The following is a 14,191-nucleotide window of genomic DNA, read 5'->3' on the forward strand; positions in this document are numbered from 1 at the left end:
TGCCCAAATGTGAATGAGTGTCCACCCGTGCTCTTCCCTCATCAAGAAATACTCTCACCCGGAAGCTGAGAATGGGACCAGCTTGGGTTCGGATCCCGTGAGTCCCAGTGACCACACGCCCGTCCGTGTCCCAGGTTCCGTGTCTGTAAAACCTGTGATGCTAGTGCGCGCCTCCTGGGGTGGTTGAGAGAACCAAATGAGATTGCGCATAGATGGGGTCGGCACAGCGTTACGCAGCTGGTTTAGTGTCCCCTAGTGATCTTATTATTCTGGTGGCCCCCTCCTCCCATTGTCTGCCCCTGGAAGCCCTTCCCCTCCCTGAAGAAAACCTAACCGGATCAGAAGCCACTTCCTCTAGCCAGCCTTCCCATCCTTCCTGAGTCCGCCCTCCCTGCCCTGCCTTGCCCAAGCAAGCCAGAGTTAATGGCTATTTCCTCTCTCCTCAGCACCCCCCCATCCCCCCACCCCCACCCCCCGCGGGTTTTAAAGTTGGCTAACAAACCCCACCCCACCCCCAGCCTACAGGGAGCCTCCCATTCCTGAGGGAAGTCGTGCTTGTAAGTTTCAAAAGCCTGTGAACTTTTGGGGCCCCAGAGCCCCGAACACCGTGGGGGCCAGTGAGTCAGGAGTGAAGGAGGAGCAGAGGTGGGCTTCCTATGTGGTGCCAGGCACTTACCTGTGTTCCTTTAGTTCTTGGAACAAGGTGAGGAAGTCGCCATCGTTATTATTCCAGATGAGGAAGCTGAGGCACATTTAACCACCACTGCCTGCAGCTCCTAATGCCCTGTACCCAGGGTCGGAACACAGTGCAATTCACTTCCGGAGCACCTGTGCTGAGTGCTGGGCACCTGTGTTACCCGAAAACCGGGTTCACCTCTTGGTGAACGTGGAGCCAATAGACACAACTAGGGCTTCCCTGGTGGCGCAGTGGTTGAGAGTCCGCCTGCCGATGCAGGGGACACGTGTTCGTGCCCCGGTCCGGGAAGATCCCACATGCCGCGGAGCGGCTGGGCCCATGAGCCGTGGCCGCTGAGCCTGCGCGTCCGGAGCCTGTGCTCCGCAACGGGAGAGGCCACAACAGTGAGAGGCCCGCATACCGCAAAAAAAAAAAAGCCATGCCTGGTTCTCTTTCTCTGGGGACCGCCTAACCTATATGCTTACACCTGGATCTGTAGGAGACAGCCCCTGCCCTCAAGGCCCCCAGGCCCCAGCGTGGACCTTGATAAACAGAACCCTGTGGGCTCGGTGCTGTCAGAGGTCAGACCCAAGGCACAGCGGGGGGCCCGGGCAGGGTGTGCCAGGACGTTGGAGCTAGAGTAATCATTTCAGCTCCAGGCGAGGTGCAGGCTGGAAGTCTCAGCCCCTCCACCCAAAAGCTCAGCTAGGCAGCCTTACAAGGACAAAGCCAGCAGAAGGGACACCTTGGGAACAATGCCTTCCCCTCCCCTCCCCCATATCCAAGAGAGACACAGCTTCTCTCAAGCTGTGGAAAATTACTGGGAGGCACTGCCACCTGGCCCGTTGCACACTCTCAGAGCAGATAAGGCAGTGGCGGGGCAGGTAGACACAGAGCCGGCATGGTGCTGGGGTGCGGATGTATGTCACATGGTGTGGGCGCTGCAGGGTGTAGAAGTCCGCATCCCAGCCTCCACCCACGGGTGTGAGCACATCTCATTCAGCGTGTACTGAACCCAGGAGTGAATATGTGTATGCGTGAACCCACAAGGCTCTGTTCCCTGGACAGACCCCACTCACTTCTGTGCAGAAGTTGCTCTCGCGGACGTGCTTTTGTGTGCGTGTTTACACTACTGTTTATTGAGCACCTACCACGTGCCACGTGCTTAACTCTCCATATGCATCTTACCGCACCATCAGTCGTCCTATGCGGTAGGTATTATTATTTCCCTTTAGCAGACTGAAAAACAGACACTGAAGACTTACAGTAACCAGGCCAAGCTGGAGGGTAGGCAACTGCTGGGAACTGCTGCAGGACATCCCTGGCTACAGAAAGGGCATGGTGTTGGCAGAATGGAGAAAAGGGACAGAGTCACAGGCGGGGCCCCGGAAGAGGGAAAAGACATCAGGGATGAGCTGACAATCCTTCCATCCTAGAAAGGAAGTTGTTGTTCTGTTGCCATGGAAAGACCCACATCATAACACAAAGATGCCCTGCACGGGTGTAAAGGCCTGAGGTATGCATACCTCTGGACCACACCCTACATAGATAACGGAGATAACACACACTACGCCCCGTACGGGCTTGTGGGATTTTAGTTCCTGGCAGCAAAAACACGGAGTTCTAACCACTGGACCGCCAGGGAGTTCCCCTACCTTCCCCCACATCAATTTCCTGTAGAAACTCCTGGTGCTGTACCTATGTCTGGGCAGGCTGCCAGTGCTGGGCAGCCGGTGGGGCGTGTGTAGCTAGCAGGACGGCTTTGCTGGCAGGAGAAGGGAGGAGGGAAGCTTGGAGAAGCCTCTCTGGCCCTCCTTCTCTGCTGTTCCGTCTGCCCACACCCAGGCCCCAGCTCAGGCCTCCTCACCCCTGGCCTGGAAGTTTGCAACAAGCCACTCTGAGGTCTCGGCTCACCAATCCAAGCCACTGCTCCCCAGCAGCCATGATAAGGCTAGGGGGACCAGCATGAATACCTCCTAGGAGCTGAGGACACAGCAGGAAAATAGCCCCTGCCCTCATGGAGCTGACAGTGTAGAAGAGAAAAGGGCAATAAACACATGTCACATGCCTAGGCCCATGCTCTGCGGCAAGAGAAGCCACTGCAGTGAGAAGCCACTGCAATGAGCAGCCCACGCACTGCAAGGAAAAGTAGCTCCCGCTCGCCACAACTAGAGAAAGCCCACACACAGCAATGAAGATCTAATGCAGCCAAAAATTAATTAATTTTAAAAAAATAACCATTATTAAAATTTATAAAGAAAAAAAACACGTGTCAGGGCGTGGGGAGGCTATAAAGAAAAGGGAAGTTGGATCAGGGACAGACACCACTATGAAAATAAAAGGGCAAAACACAGGCTGGGAGCAATTTGCAAAACACGTATCTGACTAAGGACCCAATCTAAAATATACTAAGAACGCATGACTCAATAATAAACGAACAACCCAGTTTTTAGAAACTGAGCAAAAGCTTTGAACACGTTTCATCAAGGAAAATATATGAACGGCAAATAAGGACCTGAAAAGGTGTTCAACATTATTATGGGGAAATGCAAATCAAAACCACTACACACCACCAGAATGGCCAGCATTTAAAAGCCTGACCATACCAAGTGTTGCAGAAGATGTGGAGGAACTGGAACTCCCACACTGTGTGTGGGAACGTGAAGGCATACAACCACTACACACCTATCAGAATGGCTAAAATAAAAAATAGTGCTGTACTTCCCTGGTGGCGCAGTGGTTAAGAATCTGCCTGCCAATGCAGGGGACACGGGTTCGAGTCCTGGTCCGGGAAGATCCCACGTGCGGAGGAGCAACTAATCCCGTGCGCCACAGCTACTGAGCCTGCGCTCTAGAGCCCACGAGCCACCACTACTGAAGCCCACGCACCTAGAGCCCATGCTGTGCAACAAGAGAAGCCACCACAATGAGAAGCCCGAGCACCGCAACGAAGAGTAGCCCCCGCTCACTGCAACTAGAGAAAGCCTACGTGCAGCAACAAAGACCCAACACAGCCAAAAATAAACTAAAAAAAAGGAAACATGCACTTCCCATGCAACCCAGCAAGAGCACTCAGGTATTCACCCCAGAAAAATTAAAATTATGTTCATGTAAAAACTTTACATACATGTTCATAGCAGCTGTATTCATAACAGCTAAAAACTGAAAACAGCTCAAATGTCCTTCAGTGGGAGAACAGATACACAAACTGTGGTCCATTTACATCACGGGACACTTACTCAGCAATAAAAAGGAATGCACTGTTGATACCTGCAACAACTTGGATGGGCCCCAAGGGAATTAAGCTGCCAGAAAAAAAAAAAATCTCAAAAGGTTATATGTTGAGAAAAGTTGAGAAAATCACCTCCTCCTCCAGGAAGCCCTCCTGGCTATGCCAGCCCTGGTTGGGTGGGGAGGGGAATCCTACCTCTGATTCTTACAGCATTTCTAGCATTTCTGGACTGAAGTGTGTGTCGAAGGACAGACCATGCTCTGTCCAGGGCTCTGCTTTGACAATTCCTCTGTGCATTTCTATTCTGACCAGATGGGTGGCTCTGAGTTTTCCCAAGCCTGGAGCTCAGGGCTTGGTTGGATTTAACTGAATGACATCACCTCGTGATTGATTAGATCTCAGAAAAAATCACCTGTTTTGGAGCAACCTTCACAAACATTCTGACTCTCTTTGCACAGATGAGGTCAGAGGAGCCCAGAGAGGGTACTTCCTTGCCCCAAGTCACACAGCATGTCTACAGTGATCAGCTCATTGATGAACCATGATTGAGATGGGAGGGAAGGTGAAGCAGCATCGGTGTGGAGGTGGAAAGCTCAGCTCTGAAGGCCCTGCCAGCTCAGTCATGGGAGGAGAGGATCCTTCAGAATCTGAGAAGTGAGCTAGAAAAATTGCTTCTGTGGGTATTTATAATTAGAAGTTTCTGTGAAGCTTGAGTCCAGCCCAGAATCCATGAGCCAAGCCCAGCCTCTCCCACCCACCCCCGCCCACCAGCTTGGGTTATTCTGCAGACTGGATAGAACTGGCTGGAAGCTGGCCAAGGCTTGGCTTCTGCCTTCGAATCCAAGCTCACCCCCCAACCCCATGCTGCCCAAAGATGAAGGTTTATCCTCCCCTCCCCTGTGCTGCACAGAAGGGGCCTGAATGCCATTCCAAAGGGGCCAAAGGCCTCCTGCCTTGTCAGCTATGGCCCCCTCTGGTGCATCTGGACATGTCTCAGCATCCGTGATCTGGTGCCCTGAGAGCACCCCATCAGCCTGCTGTCAGGTAGCGTCCTTTCTTTAACCAACCCTGATCTGACAGACCTCTTCTTTTTTGTTTTGGTCACACCGCTTGGCATGTGGGATCTTAGTTCCCCAGCCAGGGATCAAACCTGCGCCCCCTGCACTGGACGCACGGAGTCTTAACCACTGGACCGCTGGGGAAGTACCCTGACAAACCTCTTCTTTCAGTGATGGGAAGTGGGACTGACTTGTTTTGCACATCCCAGAAAGGAAAGCAGTCTTGCTACCTGGCTCAGAAGACAGAATTGAGTTATCTGAGCAGAGACTCACAGACCCAGGACTGGGAGAGCCTGTCTGCCCCCCAGGAGGACTTGGTGCCCCTCCCCTGTGTCCTGCAGCCTCTTTTGCCTGCCTGTGGGGGGGTCCTCAGAGAAAGCTATGAAGGGACCCAGAAGTGCATGGCCCTGAAATTAACTGTTTACATCAGCCCATTTTACAGATGAGGAAACTGAGCCCCAAAGAGAAAGAGCTGAATACAGGGTTGGTGGGGGGGACAGGACGAGCTGCCAGCAGAGCCGTACCCTGGGCCCAGATCAGCTTCTGGTACCTCACAGCCAGCAAACCCCAAAACGGCATCTAATAATCCCTGAAGCTCACGCGAAGCCCTCAGGGGAGGTGCTGATTGCCCATCTTCCGGAGGAGCCTGAGACTCAGACAACCCCAGTGCCCTAACAGCCCTGATTTCCTTACCCTCTCCACCTTCGCTTTGACTGAAAATTAGCCCCCTGCCCCCACCCTCCAGAGAAACAATGCAAACCCTCAAAATGACGACTCATTCAGCATCTCACTCATTCATTCTGTAAGTCTTTATTGAACTCAAAATCTTGGGAAGATTTTATTAAGTGCTTTCCTGCAGTTGGACCAACAGGCCCTGTGTTCGCCTTGGTTGGGGTCAGGGTGTGAACATGGCCCCCTGCAGACCCCTGAGCAAGCCCCTCGGGGAGACTGTGGCTGCCCAGAAGCGGCATCCGGGCTCAGTCCTGGAGCTTGCTGGCATACACCTTGGCCCTGTCCAGGGGCGGCCCCCGGTTCACAGACGTGTACGAGGGCTCCGAGGTCCCCAGGGACTTCGGGATGGCCTCCTGCGTGATCTGGGAGTCGTGGGCTGTTTCCCCGTCAGCACTGCCCACGTCCCTGACGGAGGAGATGAACAGTGCCGGGGTTAGGGGCGCAGAGCAAACCCCAACCCCTCAGCTGGTCAGGGACCTTTCTACTTAGACATTGCTTTCACAGAGGTCACCTTAGGCCTTCATTCAATAGACCAATCTTTCCAGAGCACTTACTGTGTGCCAGGCCCTGGGATAAGAAAAGTGTCACTCTTTTGGAATTGTGTGAACAATTTACTGGTCTTACCGTGAGCTGGACAAATGTCCCCAAAGAGCTAAGATTGTATGGGGAGACAGACCACAGCACACAATGACCAGACAGAGTGGACGAGTCCACTGGAGGGCTTCCTGGAGGAGGGGGCAGTTAATCTGGCCTTAAAGGAGGAGAGTGGAGGCACAGAAAGGTATTCCAGGCATTTGATAGGAAGGACTAGGGAGTGGGGAAAGAGTGGGAAGTTGTGTGCAGCTGGAGCTGGGGTGGGGATGGTAGGAGGGACGAATGGAAGAGCCAGGCTAAAGTCAGATAACAGGACCTTGGTGCCAGATCAGGGTGCCGCCCAAAGGGAGAGAAGGACATCACCACATCCCGACTGCTCCCAGGTCTGGCCAGACAGACCACTCTCTTGGTGGCTAATCTCATCTATTATCTGCGTTTTTAACTTAAATGTCAGAGGGCAATTTGATTTCCAAGTTCACTGCCCACTCCCTACTCCATCCTTCACCCACCCCACGTCTTTTCCTGCCTGACTAATCTCTACCTTTCCATGTAATTTCACCTACTCCAAGGAGCTTGTCCATCCACTCTCTCCACCCGCGCTGGGACAGGCAACCCCCCCTCCCGCCCCCCATCTTTAAAGCCGCCTGGGTCTCCCGCCTCTCTTGCTGAGATGCACACTGCATGTGAGTTTTCAATTCATCCCAGTCCTGATAAAAATTTGTTCCTGCTGTTCCTTCCTCCAGGAAGCCCACCCTGATGCTCCAGGTAGGATCTGCCCTGCCCTCTTCTGGATTCTCATGGCAGCTGCACCTGCGGCTGCCTTGATTCACCCCCTGCTCCATCCTCCCAGGATTAGTGGATTCCTGTCTTCCCACCAGGCAGCCCCATTAGCTGCTCCAGACACCCCATGGGACACCTCCAGTCCTGATCTAAATAGATGCACATCAGAGTTGGTAGTGGCACCAGGAGACTCAGGAGCTCTGGTCCAGCTCTGTTTTACCTGGGGGTGTGACCCTGGGCCACCCTTCCCCCCTCAGGCCTCAGTTTCCCCATCTGTACTGCAAGTGAGTGAATTACAATGACAACAGAAGCTAATACCCATTTAGTACCTGGGTACTGCCCTGAGGACTCTATAGGGAATATTTTACTTAACCCTCGAAACTCCATGAGGCAGATAATATTGATTAGAATCTCCATTTTCCAGAAGAGGAAACTGAGGCATAGAAGGATAAGATACTTGCCCAAGACGCACAGCTGTGTAAGAGTTAGGATCTGCCCACAAAGCCCCAGTGCTCAGCAACCCCCTACCCAGCTGAAGACTTGACCTTGGACACCTCAGGACCCTGCTCCCCTCTCACTAGACCCCACCCCACCCAGGGTGGAAGGCAGCTCTCTTGCTCCCGGGCTCTCCCCACCTCAGAAGACCCTTCTGGTGGAGTGTGTCCCCAAGCCCTGTCCGCGCCTCCCCACAACTGGCGGGTACTCACACGAGGCTGAGGACAATGGCGCCAGCAAAGCCAATAAGCAAGAAGAAGGGCAGGGAGCCCAGGATGGACGCGATGACAATCATACCCCCGCTCCGCCGGCCCGGCCACGTGTCGATCGCCGAGTACGGAGCGACTGTGGGATGCAGGCTGGTTACTCTCCAGACGCTGCACCCCTCAGCCTCCTCCCAGGGACACACAGGGGGCCCCCTGCCCTGGAAGCCTAAAATCTCAGGGATGAAGCGAGGACCCAGGTCAGTGCCTCTCCCTGGGTTTCAGGTGAAATTATCTGACTTGCTACTACATCCCACTCCCCAACTTTCTCTTGCGTGTCTGCTCTCACCCTCTTTCTTTTTTTTTTTTTTTTTGCGGTACGCGGGCCTCTCACTGTTGTGGCCTCTCCCGCTGCGGAGCACAGGCTCCGGACGCGCAGGCTCAGCGGCCATGGCTCACGGGCCCAGCCGCTCCGCGGCACGTGGGATCTTCCCGGACCGGGGCACGAACTCGTGCCCCCTGCACCGGCAGGCGGACTCTCAGCCACTGCGCCACCAGGGAAGCCCTCTCACCCTCTTTTAACTGTCTTTTTGCATAATTTTAAATTGTGAACTGACTCAAGTCTTCCGAGACGGATGGGATACAGATTATAAACAAAATAAAGGCGGAGCAAAGGTCCCCAGTCTAACGGAGTCAGGAGGACTGTGCCCTCCCTCTGCTCTGGCCAGTGTCACCCTTTAGGAACTAAGTGGACAAACCATTTATAGGTCCCACTGTGAGCTGTGGCCACTTTTCATCCAGTGTCTCCTGTAAATCCCGTGAGACCCCCGTTCTGCAGATTGCTCCCTGCAGCTCAGGGAGATTGAGTTCCTGTTCAAGGGCACTCAGACTCCAGCCTCAAGCCTGTAGGTCTATCTCCCTGCCCGAGAGAGCTGGGCCTGGCGTTTTTATCTGGATTACCCGAAGGAACCCTGCTGAAGAAGCAGAGCAAGGATTCTTCTTCCCAGTTTTCAGATGGGAAAACTGAGGTCCCACCCAGCAGTGAGGCTCAGACGCTGGGCTTGAACTTGGGGCTCTCGGTCCTAGGGCAGTGCTGTTTCAGTGGGACCACAAAGCATGGGCGTGCCATTGGAGGGGTGAGCAGAGGGTAGGAAGGAGCCTCCAGCCACATGCATGCCTGCCCAGCTACACCTTCACTAGCCGTGTGACCTCAGGCAACCTCACAGAGCCCTAACTGGCCCGTAAGATTACCATGGGTGGCAGGGGAATTGTTTTTTTTTGGCTGTGCCCCGCAGCTTGTGGGATCTTAGCCCCCCGACCAGGGATCGAACCCAGGACAGCTGAAGTGAAAGTGCCGAGTCTGGACTGCCAGGGAATTCGCAGGGAGTTCTAAAGTTAGGGTCACAGGTCGTCAAATTACCGTAGGAAATCTCTTCTGCCGCCCCTAAGGTTCAGCAGACGTGATTAGGTGTGTATAAGCCTGGGATCTGTGTTGAGAACTCAGATGGAGGCTTGAGGGGGAACAGGGCAGGACCACCGGCAGGTGCCTGGGCCTGCAAGACCCCCCATTTCAGAAAAACCATAGGAGAATGGCACTCCTGCTGCCTCCAGGGCTCATGCCCCCGTGGCTAAGGTGCCTCTGGAACCACCTTACAGAATAATGATGCTGTCCTTGTGAGGGCTCAACAAGGGGGCTCGTTAGGGTCTAAATGCAGGATAAACGCTGAGCCCTTTGGAGGCAAATGCACCATCAGGGCTGGAAGTGCCGGCTGACTCTGTCTTCGGTTACACCCACCCAGCCGGCCAGCCCAAACACCTGCAAATCCTCAACCTTCCTCTGTCATGGCACCTGGTCCTTGAGGGAGGGAGGGAGGGAGGGAGGGAGGATGCAGTCTTGGGTTAAACTATTTTAAGATGCATTTTCCTCATAACCCAATAACCTGCCTGTATCTGGGGAGACTTTTCCAAGTGACAGCATGAGCGTGGTTCCCTGGGTTCCCTTGAGGACCACTCCCAGCTCACTTCCACCACTTACGTCGGTTGGTGCGGATGGGGTCCGACCACAGGGTCTGGTCCTGTACCAAGCCTGTGGACATATTGACCAGGACGTACTTGAATCTGGAAGGAAATGGAGCAGGGATGACTTCTCTCCATCCTGTGAGCCTCTGCCACAGGGAGGGGGAGGGACCGGGGCAGAGCTGGGACGCATAGGAGATGGAGATCTAGGTGGCCCCAGTGAGGCGGTGGGGGGCTCTGGCAACAGGATGCTGCTGGACTTTGCATTGGCAGCTCCTTTGCCCACGTGTTTCCACAGCTCAGATGCCACCTCATCCACGAAGCCGTCGGAGCCTAGGCTCTCTCTCCGGGAGCCCCTCTGTTTCTCTGCCGTATATATTGTGCACATAGCAGATTTGCTGAGTATTGACCCATCTGTCCTTCTTGCATTTTTGCCTTCCTCTATTCCCAGCCTGGTCCCTGGTCTCACAAAAGCGACTTAAAAAAAAAAAAGGAATAATATTCACGTGCAACCCCCATGCCCTGTGATAAAGGCTAACTTTATAAGCAGAAAATCCCAATCAAGTGTTACAAAACATAAAGGGAGATCAGGTGACACAGTACAGAATACCCATGGCCTACTTTAGGTCTTCTTCACCCTCAGTTAAAAATGATGGATGTTCTGAGATCAAAGAAATCAACAGCCTCTAGACTGACACTTAAAAAAAAATGAAGACCCTTAAAATCTTTGTAGCATCCAGTGTTTTGCTTAATCCCTGCTTCTCTAGGTTTGAAGATGAGAATTCCAGAGGCTGGGATGTGTGCCCTGTGTCCCCTAGGTAGGGTGGGCTCAAGTAGGAGGGAGAAGTTTTCCCACGTTAAGACCAAGGTCAGAAGTAAGGGTTGAGGGTGGGGGCGAGGACAGCCAGAACTCAGGTCCTGCCCAGTGGCCGAGGCCAGAGGAGGGCTGAGCCCTGTGAGAGGATGGAGGTAAGGGATGGCCTGGGCCCCAGATGTGGCCTAGAGGGTACAGAGACCCCAACCTAGGCGTCTCCATGGTAACAGGGGTGAGTGTAATCAAGGCTTGGCACTGGGTAAGACGCCTGGCCCTGGGTCAGGGCTGAGCCCCCAGCTCGGCACAGAGAAGATGCTCAGGAAATACGCGTGAAAATGAGCCGCTGTGTGCTCCCTGCAAGCGCACCCTTTCATGGGTGGGCCACGAAAGGGCGCGCTGCAGGGAGGCGGGAGAAGTCTTTGCACTGAGCCCCAGCCTTTCTCGAGGTGACCCCCTTCCCTCTCTGGACCACAGCTCCTTCCCTGTCAAACGAACTGCCACATGGGTGATGGGCCAGGACCAGGTGCACAACTCGTAGGGCCCAGTGTAAAAAGGAAAATGCGGCCCCTAGTTTAAAAGTTAAGAATTTCAAGATGGCAGTGGCAGAGCATTGAGCCAAGAGGGGGTCCTTCTGAGCGCAGGACCCTGTGCACGGTCACGAGTCCAGGAAGCCAGGAATCCTTTATGGCACCCGGGACGGTCCTGGCATGTGGTAGGCCAGGAGAAATGTGGCTTCTCACACTTCACCGGTTCTAGGTCGCCCCACGTCGGGGCTGGGGCACACCTGCCCCTCTCCCGCAGCCGTTCACACCCACCTGTATTCCGTGGCTGCTGACAGGGGTGGGTTGCAGAGGCCCCAGAAGTTGGGGTCAGACAGGCAAGTCCCATTGGTGCCCACCCTGACCAGGTATGCGTTCAGGATCTCCGAGGCCCGGGACACATCCCTGACAGCATCCAAGCTGGGCAGGTCACTGCAGGGGGTCAGGTCAAAGGCCGCCGCCTTGTAGGGGCCTGTCCTCCCTCCCTCTGTTTGCTGGAACGTCGAGCTGAGTGGGGCCTTGGTGCTGTCCTGCACAGAGGCGTTCCTGAAGCTGGCTGTAGAGGCAGTGCCGGGAGTGAGGTTCCTGGCCACCCCAGCTTAGTCACTCACTCAGTCATTCAACAAACGTCCCTAAGCATCCTCTCTGCGCCAGTGCTGCACTGGGCCCTGGGGTCTCTTCCTTACTTGCTGGGTGATCTTGGACCACTCACTTTACCTCTCTGGACCCTCTGTGAGATGAGAGGAAAATGCCTCACAGTGCCTGCTCATTGGGATTGGGCGCAGGTAGGCAGTCTTTTGCTGAAAGAATAAAATGATGACCCCACAGGAGCTGCTGTAAATGGCTGCTGGCTAGAAACGTAAGAGGTCGTCATCGGGTCCCCACTCTCAGATCCCAGGGTTGCTGCCAGTGGACAGGTCGGGGCTGGCCCAGAGCCAGCAAGCCCGAATGCGTGGCTTCCGTCCCAAACACCGATCTTGAACTAACGCGGGAAGCCTTGGGCAGGACTTGAGCTTGAGGACCAGAGAATCTGATTTGCTCTCCAGCTCCGGGAGCTCCCATGAGTTGCTCAGCCTCTCTGAGCCCCGATTATTTGCCCCTGTGATGAGCATCCTAACAGTTAACCTTGCAGGCAGGTTGTAACTATCAGCTCTAAGGTGTGCGAAGCAGGAAGCACGATGTAAGTACTCAGTGCTGGATGCTGTTATCATTCCCCCCACTAGACTGGATGTCCCTCCAGGGCAGATGCACGTCTGGGACCGCAATCACCCAGCCCAGGGCTGGCACACAGCGGGTACCAGTGCATGTCAGTGAGGTGCATGGGTGGTTTAACTGCAGGGATGGAGCACCCCTCTACCTGTCTCCTTCCCTCCTGCCTGCAGACAGCTCAAAGCCCCTTTCAGAGCAGCCCAGAGGAAGCAGGACCCTTACCCGAGTTGACCAGGACATAGAGGTACACCTCGTAGGTGCCATGGAGGGCCGCCGGGCTGTCAAACATGCAGAGAGGCTTTTCCAAGGCCACGGTGGTGAGTGTGGGTTGCTGGTGGCGAAGGTCACACTAGCCAGCTGGGGCTGGAGGTTCACACCTGGAGGAGCAATGAGGCCAGGGGCTGACCCCCAGCAGAACTGTCCACACCCACGGGCATGCTCTGCGCGCGCGCACACACACACACACACACACACACACACACACACACACCTCTGCAGACAGGGCAGCATCCCCGTCCCCACCCAGCCATCCTGACTAGAACCAGGAAATCCAGCTGAACTACTTCTCTCTCGCTCCCCCCAACAGACATTCAGTCACCAAGAACCCCATTGCTCCTCCTATGCACCTCTCCACCCCGTCATCCCGGTCTGAGTCCACCCTCTTCACCTGGACCCTAGGAAACAGCCCTCCCCATCCTCTGCGCTCTATCGTGCAAATCTGACCGCGTCCCTCTCCTGCTGGGCCCCTTCCTGGCTCCCCACTGCCCTCCAACACGGTCCAGCCTCTCTGGAGGGGCAGTGAGGTCCTGAAGCTCTGGGCCTTGCCTCGTAGGTCTCCAGCCTCCCCTCCATGCACACCCCCTGACCTCATGCTCCGGTCACACCGATGGACAACGGGTGGGAGGTTCTCAGGATAGACAATGCCACCCCTCTCCTCCCTGAACTTGCCCATACTGCCCCTTCACATGAAATATCCCTCCGTGTCCTGAGTCCAAGCATCACCATGAGTCTAGTCCAGTCCCTTCTCTGCTCTCCCACAGTCCCCTGTGTTTCTCTTGCAGCACCCAACACAGAGCCCTCGAATCCCCATCAGAAGAAGCTTATTAATCAACATTGGCTATTATTATTAATATCTGGGTCCCCAGAGCCTGCACAGGGCCTGGCACAGAGGAGGCATCTGTGCCCATTCCTGGAGGGAATAAGTTCCCATTCCTGATGCCACTTTCCGTCCAGGCTCCTCTGGGGACCCTTCAGGAGGATCAGGGTGCAGGACACGCGCCGGGACACAGCTGCCCGCCCTCCCCGGGCACAGCCCCCTCCTCTCATCCGCTGTTTACCTGAGCCAAGTCGCAGGCAGCCGAGGGCCAGCAGGACCCAGAGCGGAGGCATAGCCTGAGAGAAGCTGCGACAGGGCGGGCGGTCCAGGGGGCGAGCGTGCACCGCGCCTCTCCCGCCGCGCACCTGTCCGCCCGGGGCCCCCGGCGCGCCCCGCCCCCGCCGCAGCCAGCCAATCTTCCGCCTCCTCGCGGGATATTTGCATAAACCCCGCCCCGGGCTCCCCCGGACCGCGAGGTGCTCAGGGCCCAAATCCATCCCGGTGGGACCTTCCCCGTCCCCTGACCGAAGCTCCTACTGTGTGCCGAGGCTGGAGCGGCGCTTTCAGGGTGTCTCTCGCCTAGTGAGACCTTGAGGGCAAACCACGCCCTCTTTGAGCCTTACTTTCCACACTGTAAAGTGAGGACGCTGATTCCTTTATTGAATTCTATTTATGGAAACCCTACTACGTGCCACTCACTGGGCTCTTGTGAAGATGAAAAGGGTTAACGGGTGAAAGTGGTGTCAT

At 55.2% G+C, this 14,191-nt stretch overlaps 1 protein-coding gene across 1 annotated transcript; it reads right to left on the minus strand.

The window, feature by feature from the left end:
- Positions 1 to 5,753: 5,753 nt before the first annotated feature.
- Positions 5,754 to 13,786, minus strand: UPK3A (uroplakin 3A). The gene is given in 7 exon segments (XM_032646098.1): positions 5,754 to 6,103; positions 7,780 to 7,912; positions 9,806 to 9,888; positions 11,416 to 11,695; positions 12,571 to 12,672; positions 12,675 to 12,725; positions 13,686 to 13,786. Coding segments are annotated over 7 exon segments (861 nt in total). The 5' UTR covers positions 13,738 to 13,786; the 3' UTR covers positions 5,754 to 5,943.
- Between the last annotated feature and the right edge of the window lie 405 nt (positions 13,787 to 14,191).

Source organism: Phocoena sinus, chromosome 10 (genome assembly GCF_008692025.1).
Source record: "Phocoena sinus isolate mPhoSin1 chromosome 10, mPhoSin1.pri, whole genome shotgun sequence".
NCBI classification, from domain to species: Eukaryota; Metazoa; Chordata; class Mammalia; order Artiodactyla; family Phocoenidae; genus Phocoena; species Phocoena sinus.